Source organism: Strix aluco, chromosome 15, assembly GCF_031877795.1.
Source record: "Strix aluco isolate bStrAlu1 chromosome 15, bStrAlu1.hap1, whole genome shotgun sequence".
Lineage (NCBI taxonomy): Eukaryota > Metazoa > Chordata > Aves > Strigiformes > Strigidae > Strix > Strix aluco.
The window spans coordinates 8,718,055-8,738,989 of NC_133945.1; the positions used below are offsets into that span (position 1 = coordinate 8,718,055).

Sequence of the window (20,935 nt, forward strand, 5' to 3'; positions counted from 1 at the left end):
CAGCTCCTCCAGGGGCAGCAGCAAACCCCCCCAGCACCAATGTCCTCCTTGCCCCCTCGCCCATCCCAGGCATGGTGTTCATTTCTCCACACTGAGTGGATTTTGTGCACTTGGGGTTGGTACCTGCTGCCCATGTTCTTGCCTGTTGCATGTGGTGCTGCCGGTGGCTCTGGGACTGAAGAGCTGCTGCAGTAGTTTGTGCTGGAAGGAGAACGCTCTGTACTGGGCAGTCGGGTACCTGTGGAGTTGGGGTCCCACTTCCCTGTGCTGGGTGTTTGTACATCCGTAAAGAGGGGTCTCACCAAAATGGATTGTCTTGGGCTGGATTTTAGCCTCTTTGTCCTAGCTTAACATACAGGAAATCCCAGAAACAGCCCCAGAGCAGTTTGCTCGTGATGAGCTTATCCATGCTTAAAGGTTGTATTCATTTAGCTACTTCTGCATCCATTTTTAGTTAAGGTCAGTGCAGCTTTATGGACAGTGGAGACTTTGTGGGGAGGAAGACTGTGTGGTTCTTTGTTTTCCCATTAACTCGTCTGGTTGGGAATTGCAGCCCTTTAATTAAACCAGCTCAGTATGGACTGGCCCCGAGGTGCTATTCTATGACTATTACATTCACATCTGCTTTTGGGTAAAACTTGGCCTGTTTTGAGGTTAGCCTGCGCTATTGTGTGTCTAAAAGCAGGAAGAAGCAGAGAATCAATCACTGGGGCTCCATCCCAGCGAGCATCGGAGGGATACACGGTATGTTTTACCTCCCTCTCCTAGCAGGGAGCGCAGCAGCAAAGGTGTGCCATCGGCAGAGAGTGCTGGAGTGTGCAGCTCGCCCTTCCTGGGGGACGCAGGGAGTCGCACGGCGCAGCGGCAAAAGGATTTAATTAACCGGCATATGGAGAGCTAAGGCAAGCGCTGGACTCCTCAGAGCCACCGCTGAGAGCTGGAGGGCGGTGATGACAGCCTAGTCCGTTGCCTGTTGTTGTTTAAGTTGAGCTTCCCCGCCTCCCCTTGCATTTTGCTCAATCAGTAAATGGCTTCGTGTAAACTCCTACAGAAGAAGCGGGCACGCAGGAATGCCGTGGGTAGTTGGTCCCTCTTCTCTGTGTATCATCTGATGTTTTTGTCCATGTGGCATTTGTTTGGGTTGAAACCGGGAAAGCTGATGCATCTACATTGCTGGCAGCGTGTACAACAGCCCGCCTGTAGCCAAAAGGACATGGAGACTGGCAGGCAGAAGTTGACTACCTCTCCCCCCACCCGCCCTGATTTATGGGCTGGACCTTGGAGAGTTATTTTTAGTGGAGTGAAAAAAAAAGTTTAGACTGTGTTTTAAAACTGTTGCATCCACTTCAAGCACCAGTAGAAGTGCTGAGGAAGGTGGTAGGTTCACATAAAACACTCCCTTCTACCTTCATTAGGTGCTGGGGCAGTTAACAAGGATGTTTAAAGATTGTGATGCGCATGCTAAAAACAAACTGGTCACCCTTAGCCAGGCTGGCCCTGAGCACAGAAAGCTGCGTATCCGCACTGCTGACCCTGGGAACAAAGGATCCTCCTGAACCCAAACATGTTTGTGCTAATCCCGGCTGCTTCCTGGCGGCCAGCGAGAGGAAACGGAGCCACTACCTCTAACAGATGTACAGTGAGGAGATTACAGTGTGCGATTAAACACCCTCTCCATCACATCCTCCTCTCCGCCGTCCCAGCCCGGCACATTAATGGACTGTCCCAGGCTGCCTGCCAAGCTCGGGCAGATGTAACAGGCAGCAGATACTTAATCTCCTGCATCCGTGCCTGGTTTGGAGCCGTTTGCTAATGCCAAGGCTTCTGCAAACACACCGCCCCTCGCACCAAAAGCATGAGCTGCGTTAGCTGTACCTGCCTGTGAGGAGGAGTGGGCTGGGGAAAGGTGGGAGAAACACATGGAACTTCCACCATTCAGAAATTATTAATTTAACTGAAAAACTGTCAAAACAAAAAGTGCTTTTCCACATCAAGTACGTGTGTAGGCCATGGTTTGCTAACGGACAAGGTGCTGAAGAAGTGGGCAGGGTCTTTGTTTTGGTGGACTGACTTGCTCTTTGGCTGCCACACTTGGAGTAGAAGATTTCAGGGCTGGGAAGGACTTGTTCTCTCTTTGTGTGGGTTTAGGCGCTGCCTTATATTGCGGTAGGCAGTCGTACTGCCAAGTGCTGCTCTTACAATAGAAATAATCTAGGCTGGTTGCAAAAAATCAGCTATCCTACTGTGTGTTTAGGTTAATTAATATGGTAATGGCAAAGTATGTTTCTTTATCAAACAAAAAGCTGTTTCTAAAATAAAAGAACCCCCTACGGAAATTGTAGGGATCAGAATTGTCATTATGTGAGACGTGCAAAACCCTCATCGTCTGAGTGGGTTGGATTTGACTAAGAGTAAAAATTGTAAAAAGTCACTTTTCTTTTCTTGGGTGAGAGCTGTGGCCTCATTTATAGCACTGGAGCCATCACCTTTGTCTGAACCACGGGCTTCCTCCCCACTTTTGTGTGAAGGGTTCCAACATGGGTTCCTGTGACTGCCAACATTGTGCCATTGTCTCGGGTAGAACAAGGGGAGAAGTCACATCAGGTTCTGCTAATGGCACGTGTATTGTCCATTTTTTCCCCTGCATCTGTTCTGGAGAGGACGTGGCTTGGTCAGAGGCAGCGCCAGGTGATGCTTGGAGTTAGGAAGCCATGGGGACATTTCCTTCTGCTCCATGGGTTTGCAGCTCCCTGTGGCCAACGCTTCTTGGGAGAGATCCCAGAAATGTGCACAGCTGTGATGGCACTCGCTGTGCAGCGGTCACAGTAATGTGGAGAACTGGATACCTTCCATTTCATGCCATCCCAGCGTGTTTGGGAACCTATATTGCCATGCCTCTTCCCTTTCTCCTCGCCTGCACAGAAATCCCTTTTCCTGAGTGCGGGAGACAACTGTTTGGCAAATAACAGCCTCAGCTCAAGGGAGAGCATTGTTTTCAAATAGTTGCAGCGTGCAAAGCAAGGATGGTGGCAGTAGCAAAAGGCAAAGGGAACGACTTGGTACAAAAGTATAAGCGGCACCATCTGCTTCAGAAGGGCATCATTTCTAATTCAGCAGCAAAGGAGGCTCCTGGAGTTAAGTAATTGGGAATAGTAGGCTCCTGGCTGGAAAGTGTGCCAACCCTTCTGGCAGAAAGCTGTTAAATCTTTGTTGCTGGCATGTGAAAGTCGTTCTGTGTAGCAGGACTCCAAAGACTGTTTTTAACCCTTGTTATATGTAAAAAACTGAAACCTACAGAACTTTTTATCTCGGAATGGCATGTGGCCAGGTGTCGAGAATAAAAGGGGAAGGTGGGTCTTCATCGAGGTACCTGTACAGCTCCAAGTCTGATCTTCCCGTGCCGATAACAGCCAGACGTGGCCTGCCAACAAATGCACACAAAATGGTGCCTGTTTTAACAGCTCTAGCAGGAAAACATGGTGTATGATGAATGATTCATGAGGATCAATAGAACCAGACATTTACTGCCTCTTTAAAACTAGTGCCTGCCTGCCAAAGGGTGCATTTGCAAGATAAGTGATCACCAAATCCTCTGCTGAGCTTTTGGGACACAGTTGCAGGCTTGGCTCTCCTCTTACTACAGCCCTTACCCTGCAGTCTGCAAACATGTCCGGCTTACCAGCCAGGACGAGGAGGCTTTAATTCTCCAGATGAAAGCACAAGCTGTTACGCATCTCCCAGCAAGCACAAATATAAACACGTCAACATTTTGCACCCCCCTCCTCCTCGGGGTGGCTTCCTTGGAAGCTTTGGTCTTCATCCTGTTTGTCTGATTCGCGATCAAAAGAGTGTTGCTGCCTACGTGTGTCTTCAAGCAGTTACTTCTATCATATCTCATATAAACATCCAAGTTCATCATTAGAATAAAATGAAGGTAATGCAATCAAATAAGATCTGTCTCTGCAACCATTGTCTTTTGCTAATAGTGCGACCAGAGCTGGGCAAAGCTCTTTTGGGACCTTCTTTGCTGTGGAGGGGAAGAGGATGCTTCACAGCCATATGGGTTTTCCTGCCAAGGGGAGAAAGTTGGATTTAAAAGCCTGAGCCCCAGCCATCCTGAAGATGAAACAGTTGGATTGTGAAACATGTACTTTTTCCAAGTTTGATCTGGATGTTTTTTAATCTTCCTCAAATTAAAGGAAAATCTCTTGTTTGACCCAAAACAAAATTATGTTTTCTTTGGCCAGCCAACCGAAAAAATCAACTCTATCCCCAGTGTTAGTCCAAGTTCCCTTGCCAGTAGTGCCTCCCCAGCTCCATGCAGCTTTACCAGTCCTGGATTAGAGGCTTTTGCTAAAGAGTTTATAAGAACAGGAGAGTTCAGTCACTTGCTCTAAGTTTAGTTCAGTTCTGGTTAAATTCATAAATGGTTGTTCATATTCCACCTCTGGTTTACGGATATTGGCCCACATCCTGCCTTTTTAAGCTGTTTACTCACGTAAACTGCCTTAACTTTATTTTGTGAGGTTTCACAAAGCATAATGTGGATTTGCTTGTATGCATGGTGAAGCAGTTTTTGATGCAGCTGTAAGGTTTTCATTGCCTGCTGGTCTAGAAGCCCTTTATATGAAGGTGAAGGATTTCGGTCAGGAAACGCATGAACTTGATGTCCTCTAGCACCATGTTTTCATCTCTGCAGTCTCCTCCAGGAAGTAACAGATGAACCTGGTAGCTGTTCCATGGGTTTTAGGTGAACTAGGATTTATGGACTCATTCTGTACCTGGGTTCTTGTGCCTTGGAAAAACCCTTGGCTCCCATTATTTCATGGACTTATTCTGGTCTCCAGTGGAGGACAGACCTGCAGACAGTCTATACTATACTGCCAGCCCCATCCTCAACTGAGAACCTGCAGCGTGGTGGGGCAAGAGATGGGAATTTTTCCAATTCCTGATGCTGTTAGTGGTGTGCTGGGTCTTCTTTTCCCTTAATGCTTGTTATCCTCCTCAGGAAACATGTCGGAAGTGCCAGGGGCTGTGGAAGGAGCACATGAACCTCACCTGCGAGCAGCTGGCCGAGAAGGATGACATCAAATACAGGACATCCATGTAAGTAAACTCCATAACCAGATAAAAATAGGGGGGTAAATGAACTCGTAATAGCAATACTGTAGGCAATACACTCTGGTGTGGAGGGAGTGAGAAGCCCCTGTGTTCTTGTGACTAGCAGAGGCCCTAAACTTCTCCTGGGCATCACTACCTTCCATCAGGGAGGTCCTAGGCATGTCAAAGCTGAGGGGTCAGAAGGCTCCTAGGATGGGATTTCTTTCTGTGAAAGATACTTGGCAGCAGATCCAGCTGGTAATTCAAGAACGTGGGAGAGTTGTCACCAGACCAGCCTGTTCCTCTGGCTAGCCTGGTGTCTCGCAGGCTGGCACCTGGTCCTTCTCAGAGGTGAGAAATCCCCATTAGTGTCGCTTGGGGGGAGAAGGGAGGTGTTGCACAGAGGCAAAGGAGTGTATTGAGTCACAGTAAGTCATTATTACCCTTTGAAAATCTGGAGTGGGATGCGTGGTTTACTCAGCTACTGCTTTCTGGCTTTGTGGGAGGGAATGTGTTTTCTTACAGAAGCTTGTCTCTGTTTCTAACTGGTTTGTAGGAATTGTTACAGAATGGAGTCACATTTTGAAATACACAGGTGTAAATCCTGAGTGTTTCCCTAAAATCTTTTGAAGTTTGATCTCTCTTATTGCTACAGTAAATGACAAAATCCTCTGCCTTTAGGAAATAAGGGAAGGTTCATCCATGGAGCTGCGTGTCTGCAGTCCAGTGGGACTTGCCCACATTGCCCAATCCTTTTCTCTCTGATTTAGTCTGTCTGGCATGAGTAGAGGTTGGAAAGCTCCACCACTGGGAGGCTGAATGACTGTTGCTTGCTCATCTTGCAGTCCCTAATTCAGAACAAAATCTTCACAGACTTGTGACTTTCTTCTCTGCCACTCCTTTCCCTGCAGGAAAGAGGGGTGAGAGGGAGGAGGAATAAGTTGTCATGTCCCTAATAAGGAAGAAAATAGTAGTTTCAAAACCTTTAGCAGAACGTTTCTGTGGGTAGATGAGTCTAACTGCCTGATACAATAAAAGCTTCCTTTTGAAGCCTTGCATAAGGAAAGGGAAGCACAGCTGGAGCTCAGGCCAAACTTCCTGCCTTGCTCAAAGTTTCCAAAAAAAAAAAATCTGCATCGGCAGCATCCTGTTGAGTAGCGGAGGGAAGAGCAGCTGCAGCTCAGAGGAAAGCCAGTCACAAGTTGGGGTTTTCTTCATCTCTATTCTTAGCATATCTCCAAATGCCTGGGTGCAGGTCATGCCAGGTATAACTGCGTGGGAGCTTTGGGTGGCTGCAAGGCAGCTGAAGTTCCCACCTTGCCATTCCCTGCTCCTCTGGTTGTGCTGACAGAGCGGTTTGTGGGGCTGTGCTGTGTGCTGGTTTGCTGCTGGGATCCTCCTCAAAAATACCTCCCTGTCGTCTCCCAAACATATGTTGACTTTGCAGGTCCACTAAAGTAGTGGGGTGGAGATCCCTGGTTAAGGAAGATCATTCCCCACTGTCAGGTCAGCACGGCCAGAGAGCTGTGCTTCCCTCAATGAAAACACTGTCTCTTTACTCTTCTGTCATCAGATTTCACTTCTAGGTTGTGAATTAAATTGTAACGTGATCTCCAGCGGTCAGAAAATTGGCCCTTAGGATGACAACTTATATTCTTAAGTCTTTAATTAAATGACCGAGGCTTTTCTCCATTTCTGTGCCAAAATAGTATTGCCGCGAGCTGAGCCTTTGCACTGGAGTGCGTGTCGCTGCCAGGATGTCTCCTGGGGACAGGGACTGTGCTTTGTCCTGGATTCCCATTTGTGCCCCATTAGAGCAAAACGTGTCCCTTGAACCTAAAGCAATAATGTCTGGAAAATGTACGTAGGGAATCTTAAGAGGGAAAACCCAGCCTCTCTGGGGAAAGATGTGATTATTTTTCAGTTACTGATTTAAATTTAACAAAAATCAAACCTGGAGCATATCAGCCAGGGTTAAAAAAAAAAAATATGGTCATGGCAACTTTGTAGCCGAAGCAACAGGCAAACATAAAACTAGCTAGCAGATGACAGCCAAGGGTTTGCTTTTCCTGAACTTTATCTCCCAGGCCGTATTTCTCCACAGCCAAGTCAAGCATCCACATGCCCTTTGGCCCTTCAACTTACGGCTTAAATTCCTCCCAAGCCAGAGCTTGGTGCTGTGGCGTTTTGGCTCACATGGAAACCAGGATCGGGTCTGTAGCACACAGCCAGTGATTGACTTTCTTTCACTTAATTTGTTCTTGAGTTGTCATGGGTTGGCTCCAAGTGGAGCTGAGCCCAGACCTCCTTGGAACAGCGGTGGACCGCGGGGATGGCGTAGGAGGAAAGAGGATGGGGAGAGGTGCACTAGGGAGGGGGGGTAAAAGCATCGCTGGAATAGCGTAACAGTAATTTTACTGCAGGCTGGTGACTGAAAACTCCCCTTTTCTAATTCTTCTCCTTCCTCTTGCCTTGCAGAGAAGAGAAAATGACAGCCGCCCGAATTAGAAAATGCCACAAGTGTGGGACTGGCCTAATTAAATCGGAGGGTTGCAACCGCATGTCCTGCCGTTGCGGTGCTCAGATGTGCTACCTCTGCCGGGCTGCCATTAACGGGTACGACCACTTCTGCCAACACCCCCGCTCACCCGGGGCTCCCTGCCAGGACTGTGCAAAGTGCTCTCTCTGGACAGATCCCACAGTAAGTAACGAAGGACTTTTGTGAATGATTCCGCACCCTGATTTCAATTACTGTTTGATGGCAGCGTGTTGAAATACATGCCTTCCACCAGAGGAAAACGGCTGGTTTTAGACAGCACAGCTTTTTTCCTTTCCCAAGGCAGCTAAAAAACACACTGGAAGCCTACATCAGCACAGAGTCACATCTGACCGCAACTTGGAAGGAACTGGTGTTGCTTTAGGGAAAAACAGCTCCTGTTAGTCGAGGGCTTTGGCTGGGAGTTCTCTGAGTGTTGTTCTGGGGAGCGGGGTTTGTGGAAGGAGCTGGTGGGGAGCGTGTGCTGGCACCAGGCACGGTAGCAGGCGCTGGGATTATTGGGACTTGTTCCTAGTTTTGCAGCTGAGATGCTATTTGGTACAGCTTTGCATCTGGGGGTAAGGGGAGTTGTGTCTCTTTGGTGCCCAGATCATCCTGCTGCTGGCTCTGCAAGTCCCTTCTCAGAGGTGGATGGACCCACCAAGAACACTGCCTGCAAGCCCACGGACCCGAGTTATAGTTGGGTCTGTTCTCACGGCTGTTGTCAACAGCTGCAAAGGGAGAACTGAAGCATGGGCTGAGCTGTAAGGGAAACTGTAGTAACTTAATACAGCTTGTAGCTGTGACAGGCATGGGAAAACTTAGTGCAGCATCTCTGTAAATAGAGGTCTTCAATACCAGAAATCCGGAAGGAGTGTAGGTAGGAGCAGGAGTTGAATTTCCTGATTTCAGCAAAGCAGTAGAGCAAACGTGAATGTGGATCTGCCTTCCCAGGGCTTGTCTGAGCTTGGTTTGTCCCAACACTTCTTTGTCTCAGGCTGCTGCAGCTTGCCAGACAGCTACTGGCCTCTCTTTCTGCAGGGGATGTGCACAATCCTGCGCTTGCACAGAGCCAAGGAAAAGCCACTCTAAATCTCCCCTTCCTACCTTCAGGCTCTTGGGGATCTCCCAGCAGTGTCCCAACTAGTGTAAACTTCCTAGTCCTCTGCTTGCCTGCCTTTATTCTCCACCTTATCCTATCACTGCGAGGTGTTAAATTAAACACAGACACCTCCTAGGCACCCCTGTAGCGTTTCCAACACCTGGTTATTCGCTGCCTGGATTCCTGTCCCACTCCTCCCTGTTTTCCACCAGGATGTGATTCAGGGTTTGTCAGCGCTGCTGTCCTTTGTTCCCGTCAGGCTGCTAATTGTGCTGGGTGATGGCATTTGTTCAGAGCCAGAGAAAACATGAGGCCTCTCAAAAAGCTTATACTGTACTTAAAAATAAATAAATAAATAAACAGCACAAAGAGGGCACTGTCACTAGGCCCTTCCCAGCTCTCTAATTAACCAATGTTGTGGCAAAGAAAAATTTCCCACCGTCAGCAAAGAGCTGGCACTGCCTGCTCTTTTTGTTTTGTTTTGTTTTGTGGGTTTTTTTTTTTTTTCTTTGGATGACGGAGCACTGGTGGGCTGAGGAGGTGAAGTTGGGTAACTGTCCTCGCTGCGGTGCAAAGAATAACGTGAAACTCAGCTGTTGGCTTCTAAGGCTGAAATGATGGATACCTGTGTGCATTGTCCCCCTTTGTAAGGGGCTTAGTGACACTAACCCAGTCCCACCTGGGTGATCTGTGCTCTCCTATGGGACATGTAAACAGGAGTTAACGTGGTAGACGTGAAGAGGGGGAATGAATTTGAACCTTGACATGGAGCTATGAAAGAGCAAAAGGCCATTGTTTCAGTAGTGTCTTGTCCTTTGTGAGGGACAATGGCCATCCAAGGGATTACCCCATCCCAGCTCTGCTGCCTGCTGCACTGGCATCTTCTTGTGCCTTTCTCAACTCTGCTGTTTCCTCTTTTGGCTCAATGTCTTCTATTCTGTTGAAGTCAGTAGACAGCTGATGCTGTACATATAGGAGGAGAGTATCTGTTGTGGGCTTGCACATGTTTGCAGCCATGCTCTGCCTGTGTGCAAGTACAGAGAAGACAAGACTGGGTCATCTCATCACCTGTGAAATTTGTAGCCCATTGCTTAGGAGCTGCCACTCCTCTTCCTGAATTAGGCCCTGTTGCAAAATGGGGAGGGCACACGTGGCACCAAAGCCTGGCTTCCAGAGGGTGACAGGATGCTTTTGTTCTGATTTCTGATATACTTATGTACAGCCTTAACCTAGAACTGTCTTCAGCAGACCAGTGGCGTGATCACAGTACCATGATCTTGTCCATTTGCATTTCACAGATGTAGACTTCAGCTTTGTCAGACCTGGATTTCATACCTTTGTGAAGGATCTGTGCTGGGTCTAACTCCCTGTTATTTACAGCAAAATTCAGGTTTCTTTAAAATAGGGATCCTTTGTTCTTTTCCAAATGTTTGACATTTTCTGAGTCTGAAATGATTCTTGCAAAAGTATAAGTAGACCTATTCATTAGCTTGGGTTAAAAACAGATTGAAGACAGTCCTCTAGGAACTGCAGCATCTGTTAGTCTTTGTCTCAAATGATCTTGAGAGAGTAAAGCAGATGCTTCAAAATTTCCCATAATAAAAGGTTAGTTAATCTTCCCTATACTGTAATCAGACTGGAGTCTAATTTAAAAGTATTGGTGCAATATTTGCTGGCTCAGAGACAAGCTGCAATCGGGCTGTGGTCAGCAGCTTCCAGGGTAGCAGGCGATAATCGCTTAATCGCTGCATTTCTTCCAGAGCTAATCGGTGCCCTGGGCCCCTGTAGGATACGGACATGTGCCAGGAGCTCTTCTCAGTAAGCTGCTTGGCCAAAAGTCCTCGTGTGCCTGTTCTGCAGCCCGCGCTGGCTTTGGCTCTGCTCGCTGAGACGTTGCTGGCTACAGGAGGAGCTGATGCAATATTGCCAGAGACAAAGCTCGGGATGGAGCAGTGAGAATTGGCTCTGCAAACAGCAGGCTCTGGGACTTGGGGGCTGTGTTTTCCCTGATTTCTAAATATCCGTAGCAAACTTGAGGCTGATGTGCGTGTTTTAGTCAGTTTGTTCAAATCCTGTGATGCGATTTGACTAATGCAGTCTGACTGTTTTGGTAAACCAGGTTCTGGTCTCGTATTATTATTTTTAATTTAATACTCATCTCTGGACTATCAATAATACTGCATAGCAGTTTTTTTGGCTTTAAAGTTTAAGATGTTTTCAGTAAACTCTTAAAACACTCCCAAAGGCCCATCATTAAAGTTCAAAGCAAAAGACTAATCATGATAAGGTGTTTGCAATTATCCCTCTTTCTAGCATTATAAAAAGAAGATGTTGAGTGAAGACTGTGTAAAACTTCAAATGCATTAAGGACATGCATGAAGTACACAGCACTGCCTTTAGGATTTGGAGAGGGGGAAGCACCCCGAAATTTAGGGTGTGTTGGTTGGTTTTATTTTTTTAACATGCTATAAAATGCCATAATCATAAGCATACGGTTAATCCGCAGTATTCACAGAAAGCCATCAATATGGAATGCCTGTTGCTAAAATAACTCTGCATTTCTTAAAACGCCAGCGTGTGCTTCATCCCCGTCCTGGCCCCCCTTTTCCTGCAGCACTGCGGATGCCCTGTTCCAGTTACAACACAGCTTTTATCCCCTGCTTCCTGCTGCATGGAGGAACACGCCGGAGACAGCCGATGCCTGTTCTTGCTCAGGCTCTCCGCAGCTGATCTGGGAATGATTTGAAACAAAACCCCTTAGTCCTTTGGAAGCCTCCGTCGTGAAAAATCATTTCAAGTTTATTAGTAACGGCTGCGGCCACACATACGTGGAAAAAGAAAGCAGTAAAAAGCCAGAAAGGGGGAGGCAGTGGTGGTGAAGGGACTTTCTAAAGACAGGGAAGGGGTTGCGCAGCCCAGAAATAGTTACCAGGTCTCTTGTTTTCCCTCTTTCAGGAGGCGAGCAGCAGCTTTCCCATGACACTTAATAATTAAAGATAACGAGAGGCGCAGTAGATAAAAACAGAGCTTTCAAAAGCTCCAGGGATGGCACTTTTGTTCTGGGCAGAGGAGGTGTGACTTGCGGAGCTTTTATCTCCTTTGCTGCTGTATTTTCTTGTTCCCCATGGGCTGTTTGTTTCTCCGGCGGCTCTTTCTGCGTGTGTGCAGGGCCCTGCGTGGATGCTGGACGTGGTTTCTCTGTACCAGCCTTGTTGAAACGGGCCTCCTTGCCATGAAAAGGTGCCTCGCTTAGCAACCCAGCCCAGCTCTTTAGTTAATCCATCCACAGACCCGAGCCATCCTTTCTGCTGTGATTGGCTCCGTGCTCGCCGCATTCCCTGGATTCAATGGCAGAGGGCTGAAAGGAAAAGCCTCCTCCATGCCGAGATCCTTTCACAGGTGGGGGATCACGAGGGCAGGCGCTGTCTGTCCATGGACAAACATTTTTTTTTTTTTTTTTTTTTTTTTTGGCTACAGGATTGGGGATGGTTCCTACAAAGAGCATCCTGCTCTTAGGTTTGGGGCAGAGCTCGGTCCTGGTTTGCCACTTAAAAATGCAGCTGCTGTTAATAATGGCGTTTGCTCTCTGTGGTGTTTGCAGATAAGAAGAGTGAATACATCTCATAGATCCTTTGCATTTTTCTCTTGGCCACCTCCCTTCTCCCGTGATGCAATGGAGTGTGGGGAAGGGCCGTGCTATAGCGTTGCCCTGCATTTTTCTTTCTCAGGAGAAGAGCCAAGTTACATCCCTGCTCAAAAAACATGTGGGCTGGCCTGTAGTGAGACCCCCCCAGGGTTTGGGGGGTAGCTTTTTGATTTTCACTTTTTTTTTTTTTTTTGCTGTAGGCAAGGCAGCTGACAGGAAGATGACTGTTAACTTGACAAGATAAAGCCCTTCAATCCATACAGCCTGTGAACAGGCTATTAAAATTATAATCTAATCCTTTATTAAGGGACTTGAACCCGCTCAGGAAAATGGACACAAGAGGCTTTTGAAATTGTCCTGCAGCCTCCACTCCATGTGACATTAAATGGTTTCTCACCACAACAGCCAGCCATAAGTGTGCTAATGAAAACTTCATTTTTTGTGGGGATGCTTTACCCCTAGATGAATCTGTCATCTCCCTCCAATTAACTGTGGAATCAAAAAAACAGCTTCTGCTTCTCAAAGAATTAGCAGAGTTTTGCAAAAATCACTGTTGCACATGGTGAATATTTGCAGGACTTACTTGGTTTTTAATTCTGACCTGTGCCAGTGCAATATATAACAGCCATAACTTGTGGCATCGGCTTTCCTTCACAAATATCCTAAATTTATCTTGCCGTACACAGATGATCAATTTTTTTGTTCCAGCTGGGACATGGATCTTTCCTAAATACTGCAGGTATTGAGCTGTGCTGTGTATTCATCACTTGCCAGGTTAATGTCTGCTTCTTAAGTAGGAAGGTGCCTATTGTGCCATGTGTTTTTGTTCATTCTGTATTAATAGATACCAATTTTTCAGAAACACTGCAAAAAAATTCCAAGCCAAGGCTTGGTCTGTAGGATTAAGTACAAATACTTCTCAACCTTCCAATGTGAGAATACTCTTTTATCAACAGAGAAACAACAAAGCTGATAACTTCTGTTCTTGGAGATGTGCTTTGATATGCCTCTGCTGTGATTTGCAGTTGCAGAACTAGTCGGGAACTCGTCGTCCCAATCCAGGTCTGTTCTTGGCAGGTTTTTTGTATCCAGGGTGTGCTGTGATGTTTGCCTCCCTCTTGAAGACCAAGAGGGGATGGGCTTGAGTAAGGATCTCTGGCTGCTGCATCTGAGGTGATGTGGTTTATGTTGTCCTTGCGAGGCAGACGTCATTTTGGAGATCTGGCAGATGGGGTTTGCTGTTATGCTTTTCCCCGGCGCTCTGGGAGCTGCAGTAATTGAAGCCAGCATCACCTTGCATGCTTGCAGCTGGCCCGCCAGCCCCAGGGGCAGATGGCTTTGTCCATCCCTCATTAGTGTGGAGGTCAGCTGCAGTTTAAACCGGGAGGGATGAGTAGCACTCGCTGCAGGAGGATCTTGGAAAATTGCTTTGTTGATGTGTCCGATTCGCCAGACTTCTGCGGGACTGACCGGTATCAACAGTGGGGTTTGCAGGAGCTGCAGCACCACGCCGGGGGGGTGGCAGGACAGTAGTGTCCCTGAAAAGCACTGTTTCAGAGGGTTAATCCCAGACTTTAAGTAAAGTAAGTAAAAAGTAAGTAAAACTTTACTTACTTAAAGCAAGTAAAACTTTTTTTTTTTTTTAGAAGGGACTTTTGCATGTTTCTAGGCTTTAAGGTGAGGTTTATGCCTTTGTGCGAGGGAAGGAGATAGGAGATAGGGTGGTCTTGTTCAGCTGAGCTTAAAATATGTTTCTTACTTGTCAGATAACTAAAAAAAAAACCTTCGGGTGCATCTTTTCCAGTAAGTGGCAATAAGATGGGAGAGGTGGCTATCTCCATTTTCAACAGCTTTGCAAAAATTATTCTGAAAAGAAAAATATTGAAATCTTGAAGCTTTGGGGCCACCCTTTGAGAGCACTGCTCGGGCAGCGAAGGGGGTTTGGTGGCCTGTTGTGGATCATGCCCAGGTGATTTTCCAGCCAGGGAACGCTGCAGTCTGGTACTTGGGGGGTAATTAGAAGTCCTGTATAGGCTCAGGAGAGCCATTCTTCAGCAGTTTTTATGGAGATAGATAGGCTGTAATTAACAGTCCATGGAAGCAGCCTGCTTGGAAAAAAAAAAAAAAAAAAAAAAGTGTGTCCTGGAAAGTCTTTAATTTTAACCATTGACTCACAGAATAATAAAAGGGAGGGAAGTGTATTGAGTTTGATGGCTTTCTGCAGATTAAGATAACTTTGGTCTCCCAGGGAAACCTTATCTGGTGGCGAGAGGAGGGGACATTTTAGCAAGGCTCCCAGGCGTTGCTGCTTGACATGTGCAGGACCGTGAGATTGGAACTGGGAAGCTGGCTAGACTTAAAATAATTTTAACGTAGCTGCACACATGGAGCATATTTCAAATTTAGTCCCAGAGCACTCTTCAAAATAGAGGATATTTTCCACATTAAGAGTGTTCAGGAAGAAATTTATGGGGTTTGGCAGTACTGAAATTAGGATGAATAAAACTAAGCAGTGTCTTGCACATTGTGGGGTACGTGGGGCTTGGGGCTTCCCTCCAGCTCCACCGCTAGCACTTGCTGAAGCAAACCAAATGCTCCTTCCTACACAGGTAGACCCAGCGTGCCCGATGCAGGTGTCGTGTGTCATCTAACAGCTCCTGTTCTTGGCCTTCTTCCCTAATAACCAACATCAAGAGTACAAACACTGTCAGGGAGGCTTAGCTATGCTCATTTGTTTTCTGAAAGTGCCAGGTAGTGTTTCATCCCGATGGACACGAAGCAGCAGCAGATGCAACCCTGCAGAGACCAGGAGGACCTCTGTTGCCATCGCTGCACATATGGCCAGCAGAAGCATCTGCTGCCTTGCACTAAAAGGGAGTTGTCTTCTTTAGTTGTTTGGTGTAATCTTTGTTACCCCGATAGCTGTTGCATGCTGTGGTGCGATGAAGAAACTCATTTTTCACAGCCGTTCTTGGAAGTGGACAGCTGATGCTGGAGCATGATTTGGGGTGAATCTCTGGTTTCATGCCAACGCTAGCACGGCCAGTGTAAAGCCTGAGAGCTGCCTGCACCCTATGGGCTGTCGATGCCTCTGGCCATCCCTCCAGGCAAGCCTCTCCTAGCTCAGAGCTTGCATGGTCTTCTTCCAGGACTTTGTCCACCGTGCTCCCTTGATCTAATAAATAATGGTGTAAATGCCATCTCTCTAGGTACCTGCAGCCACCTGAGGCTTCAGAGCATCATTTGGTCTCACTGCAGCTCCTCTGGGTTGAGAAAACTGAAGATGATGAAAGGCAGAAGGACGCTTTCAATTTCTGGCTTGTCCTTGCATTCTTGTTGAGCAGCGGGTCTGAATATTCTTGCTATAACCTCTAGATAGACATTAAAGAAACATATTGCGATTTATGCCCTCCTCAGAGTTACAGATAAGATCTAAATGGCCTTGTCACAGCACCGTTTAGCTACTAGAGCCAGAATTTAAGTTGTGTTAATTCCAGCTGTTGCGCCAAAAACTCTAGAAGTGCTAGCGTAATATAAATATTTAATAGACTATTGCCATTTAAAAGATTAACAGCTCTCCAGCAACTCTTCAGATGGGCGGAGCTGGGTTGCAGTTCTCTGGTTTCCATCAAGTCAGTGAATTTTAGCACTGATCTCCCTGGAAAGCTGATCTGAGCCTCTTAGTCATACTCTGTAGAGTAGGCTTGGCTCTGTGCAAGTTACTCATCCCGCAGTCCCCCATCGCAGCCTTGCCTTTGACTAAACCTAGGTCAGCCCCAAATGAGGACAATTCAGCCAAATTTACCTTTTTATTCCCATGCAAACGTGCTGAAAAGAAAAGCAGCATTGAGAGAATAGAAGGTTGCTGCAGCAGGTCTTAACCTTCTGATTCTTGATACTCCTGTGATTTCTAGGAAGATGACGAGAAGATAATCCAGGAGATTCAGAAGGAGGCTGAAGAGGAGCAAAGGAAGAAGAATGGAGGTAAGTCATAGTCTGTACCTGTGCTTTGAGATCAGACTGAGGACGACAGGAGAGCATAGGGTTCCCAGCTACTGACAAGTCTCTGGATCTTCCTTGGACTCGTCCCACAGCCTGGCTGCTTGCAGGCTGCTCCGTGCATTGCTGTGCTGCACCAGGCGTCACCCAAATCTTGCTCTGGAGTGCAAGCCACCACCCTGTTCCTCCTGTGAACAGGTCTAGGTTTAAAGTGCTGTTGCCTGTGGGCCTTTGCTGGGACTGTGGGGAGGCACAAGGCTCCTGTCCAGCTCTCACTTGGCGCTGGGTGTGGTGGATGCACAGACCTGTCTCCTCTCAGCTTGGTAAAGTAGCTGAAGGGCAGAATAACCTCTGTGCTCTCTGGTGGGAGGCACAAGGGCATGCAAGGGGCTGCCCCACATCCCTGCAAAAGGAGATGTTCCCCTTTTGTGGTGTTGTGTTGATGAAAAGAACCAACCTGGAAAGCTCGTACTGCGCTCCGCGGTGCCTGGAGCGTGGAAGGGACGAGCAGTGGTGCTGCAGGGAACGTGCTGGGGACAGAGGATGCTGACTGCAAATGTAAGACCGTGGACTAAGCTTGGTGAGTCTTTGTTTGTGGGATGACTGTTTTTTTTCTCTCCTCCCTCTGCAGAGAACAGCTTCAAGCGGATCGGCCCTCCTGCGGAAAAGCCCATGGAGAAAATCCAGAGAATTGAAGTCATCCCCAGACCCGTTCCTCAGAACCTCCATCAACCCCGGATGCCCCCTTACCCCTTCGTTCACCCTCCCTTCCCGCTCCCTCCTGTCCGTCCCATGTACAATAACATCCCCCTCAACATCGGCCCTATCCCTGCGCCCTACGTCCCCCCGTTACCTAACATGAGGGTGAACTATGACTTTCCCCAGATCAACGTTCAGCTGGAGCACAACTTGCCTATGCACTTTGGCCCTCAGCCTCGACACCGGTTCTGACCTGGTTCAAACAGCACTTGACGTAGAGTCACTGCAGGGCAAAGCCACCCCAGTAACATCACCCCCCTTCCTGCTCCAGCCCCTCTCAGTGTAACCAGCTGGAAGGGGACCTGCTCTGACTCACGCGTACCTGCACTACACCCCTCTCTAGAGCTTCTCTGAAACTTTGCGATCAAACATTTCAGCCTGTGTGGCAACAGGGCTTGGTGCTGCATTTTCAAGGGGTCTCTCCCTGTGTTGGGCATCCAGATATTTTGATTTGACAAAGCCTACTCAGGCAGCTGTTGAGAGGGAAAGTGAGACTTGACGGCAGAGATACAGCCATTCCTCGGGGACTTTCCAAAAATCCAACCTTCCTGCTGTCCAGAGCAGCTGCTGCACAGTCAAGTGAATCTTGGGGGAAGGGAGGAGAGACTTGGCGTCTGAATTAAGACCTTCAGGAACAAGATAACAGGAGTTGGCTGCCCTGGCCTTCTGCCTGTAGAGAGGCACAAGGCTGGAGTTCCCATGTTCTCCAGCATCCCTGTAACCTGCTAGCACCTCCCAGCAGAAATAAATTGTTCAAAACCAAGTCAATCTACTGTTCATAGCATTTCTCGCTCTGCGAGTGAGGGGATGCAGCAGCCGTCTTGTTGCTGAGATCTCGATGGGAAGCTCAGAGCCATGTTGTGTCTCAGGGCTTTAGCAAGTAGCAGAAGACTCGGGCACCCTAATCTTTGGCTGAACTGAACTTGCCCCCTTTGAAGGGCTCAAGTTTTTTTTCCCCCAGAGTTGGGTGCCTTTTGACTTCCAAAACGTGGCCTTTGCTTTGCTGTTCCCATCTGGCATCCCAAATCTCCCTCTGGTTCTGGCAGCAGTCTTCAAACAGCTGGTAGAAGCACCCGGTGCCTAAGCTGTGCCCTTCATTGCAAAAATGGCTTGGGCAAATACCCAGTTAGATGCGTAGACAGTGGTGTGTGATGTGTGCTGTGGCAGAAAAATAAGGAACTACCCCTGTAGTCGTGCATGCAGGCGATGGTGAGGCGGGAGCCCCCTTAGCCGAACCCCCTGCAACCCAGCGGGCCGCTGAAGCCTTCTGCTGCAGGAAGCTGGCTGCTTCCACGGTGCTTCATAACTTCTGAAAATGTGTGTTTCAGCTTAATTGGCTTTGGAAAAGCATGTTAAAAGGCAAACGCGAGTATTGCTGGGCTGAGGAAGTGAGGGTTTAGGAAAAGCAAAACTTCCTTGTAAGAAGCAGAGGGTGTAGTTGCTGGGCTGCAGGAGGAGTGCTGGCACAAAGCCCTTTCCCCACAGCCCTTGGCTGTACTGTCTGGTACAGGCCCCCTTTAGAAAAGAAAATGGTTGGAGTGGAAAAAAAAAAACCCTTCCAGAAACGTTGGGCTAGCTTTTAGCAGCCCAGTTGTGCTGTTGTTCCCTGAGTGGTTTGGTCTGGGCCTCATCCTGCTCCGTCCTGCTGGGAACCCGCTGGGTGCATTTCCCCTCCTGTTATTCCCCTTGGAATTTGAGTGTCTATATGTCTTTTGGTTTTATTTGTTTTTCAGGTAAAAATCCCTGCCTCCACCTCACAGCTTCTGCCAAACCCTTGCTTGCAGCTCCCTGTAACTGCTCCCAGCACAGCATCTCCACGGGCCTGCAGCGAGCGATGGGCTGTCGGTGGGGTGCTCCTGGAGAGATCCACCGCGGCCCAGGACAGCGCCTGGGGACTGGTGTCCCCAGGAGGGTCTCCCAGAGGGGACTTCCATGCTTTTTTGGAGCTGAGTCAGCAATTTCTCCCCTCTTGGGCATTGCCTGTGGGTTGACCATATCCAGCTCCTTAGTGCCGTGGTCTCTCTAGCATTAATAACCAAGTGGTATTCCCTTGCTGCTACCATTTGCTTTTTTAAATTTATTTCTGGAAGTAGTCTGGGGGCTGCAGGAGCTTATCGCTTGCTACTTGGCTGGGTTTTAGCCAGGTTTAAACCCTGCCTTGCTCCAGGTGATTCCTGCAGTAGCCAGGAGCAGGGCATCCTGATGAGTTTGGGAAGGGCTGTGTTCACAGCGTCAGCAGGTGGCAAGAAAATGGGCCCAGGTCAGCAGAAGCACGTGTGGCTGCTGCTTACAGAAAGAGAATCCTGGGGTTTTCATAGCCAAGATCTTGTGGGCTCAGGGGCTGGCTTGGATGAGCCCTCCAGTGTCTCTAAAGCACGTGCCTTTCTCTGTCAGGGTGATCGTGGTTGTCCCCCAGCACCTGCCTGTGTGAAGGGGAGGTCGGGCAGCTGGGGCACAGCTCAGCTCCTGAACTGGTGACTCAAACTATGAAGGAGACACGATGTGTCGCACAGGGCTACGTTGCTGGGAGCAGGAGCGAAAAAGGATGCTCTAATCCCATCTTTTGGTGCGCGTCTGGAGACGTGCGGGCGTCGAGAGCTAAGCTGTGGCAGAGGGAAGTGCGGAGAGGGATGGCGAAGCGTCGGGCAGAGGTGGCGAGGGGAGGTTGGTGTCTGTGGTCTGTCCTGTTTGGGGTGTGAGTGTCTTCTGCTGCCGTGGCGCAGCAGTCGTGGTCCTGGAGGAGCCCAGTAGAGACAGGGGGAGAGGGGACCACTGTCTGCCTGTCCTCTGTGAAACCATGAGCTTATTTGTGTCTGAGAGAAGAGAAATCGGTGCTTGGTCTGTGATGGGCTGAGCCCTCCACCGAGCCCTGGGGTGACGCTGGGCTCCCAGCGCTGCTTCTTTCTCTCCCTGAGGAAACACCCATTTCACCACAAATTACTCCACAGCCAAGCCCGTGGCTCCTCCTCCCCTCTAACCCAAGAGACCTCGAGTTGTGGTTGCTGATAGCGCTTGGATCTGCGTTCATATATTTTAACTGTGTTGATTTATTTAAAAAAAAAAAAAAAACAAAAACAAACCCAAACCTTACTGCACAGCCATCAGAGCCATCCGTGATCTGGTCCCGTTTTTCCTCCCGCTCTGCCGTCCTTGAAACCATTCGTCCTTTAAAAGGCAACAGGGAGGTTGCTGTGCCCAGGCTGATCCAGTAACAGGTACTTCTTAAGGTTAATTGCAGTGTTCCATTTTACTTGCCTTAAAGGTGGAGAGAGAAACTTAGTATTTGCACTTAGCAAAACATTATATTAAAGAAACCCTGTAAAGATGTGCATGTTCTGCAACTTTGTATAACAATAGCTGAAAATAAATAGGTGGTTTATTAAAAAACAAACAAACGAAAAAAACCCCAAAAATATTTTTCTTTACCTTCTGGTAGTAAACTGTTCTAATATTCTGTGTGTAAAAAGTTCCTGTATTATATTGTAATTTGAATTTTTGTAAATAAATTTTGTTCACTCTGGCTTTTACCTCTGTGCTTTAGTTACAGGCAAAACATCATCCTTCCCTCCCCACTGGCTTGGTGCTGGGGCTCCGTACAGGCAGCAGCAGGGGTGAGCGGGCAGGGCTGTTTCGCCAGATCTCAGCCTGTGCAGTTGAAAACTCCGCAAGTTGCAAGGCAAAGCCCATTTGACCCTCCTGGAAAAGCTTAATATGTTCCACATGCTCCCGAGGAAAAACTGGACGGGATAGAAAATGGTTTCCAGTCGTTTCTTTAAATGGAAACCAGGATGTG

The 20,935-nt window shown here is 48.0% G+C and overlaps 1 protein-coding gene across 5 annotated transcripts in view; it reads left to right on the forward strand.

Moving 5' to 3' along the window:
* The window catches only part of RNF216 (ring finger protein 216), an 81,331-nt gene extending 60,669 nt beyond the window's left edge, over nucleotides 1-20,662 (forward strand). For all 5 annotated transcript variants that reach the window (XM_074840733.1, XM_074840734.1, XM_074840735.1 and 2 more), the window contains 4 exons: nucleotides 5,009-5,106; nucleotides 7,579-7,801; nucleotides 16,299-16,368; nucleotides 17,015-20,662. In XM_074840733.1, coding sequence (XP_074696834.1) covers nucleotides 5,009-5,106; nucleotides 7,579-7,801; nucleotides 16,299-16,368; nucleotides 17,015-17,334 — 711 coding nt within the window. In that variant the 3' untranslated portion in view covers nucleotides 17,335-20,662. The remainder of the gene's footprint in view (nucleotides 1-5,008; nucleotides 5,107-7,578; nucleotides 7,802-16,298; nucleotides 16,369-17,014) is intronic.
* The last annotated feature ends 273 nt before the right edge of the window (nucleotides 20,663-20,935 follow it).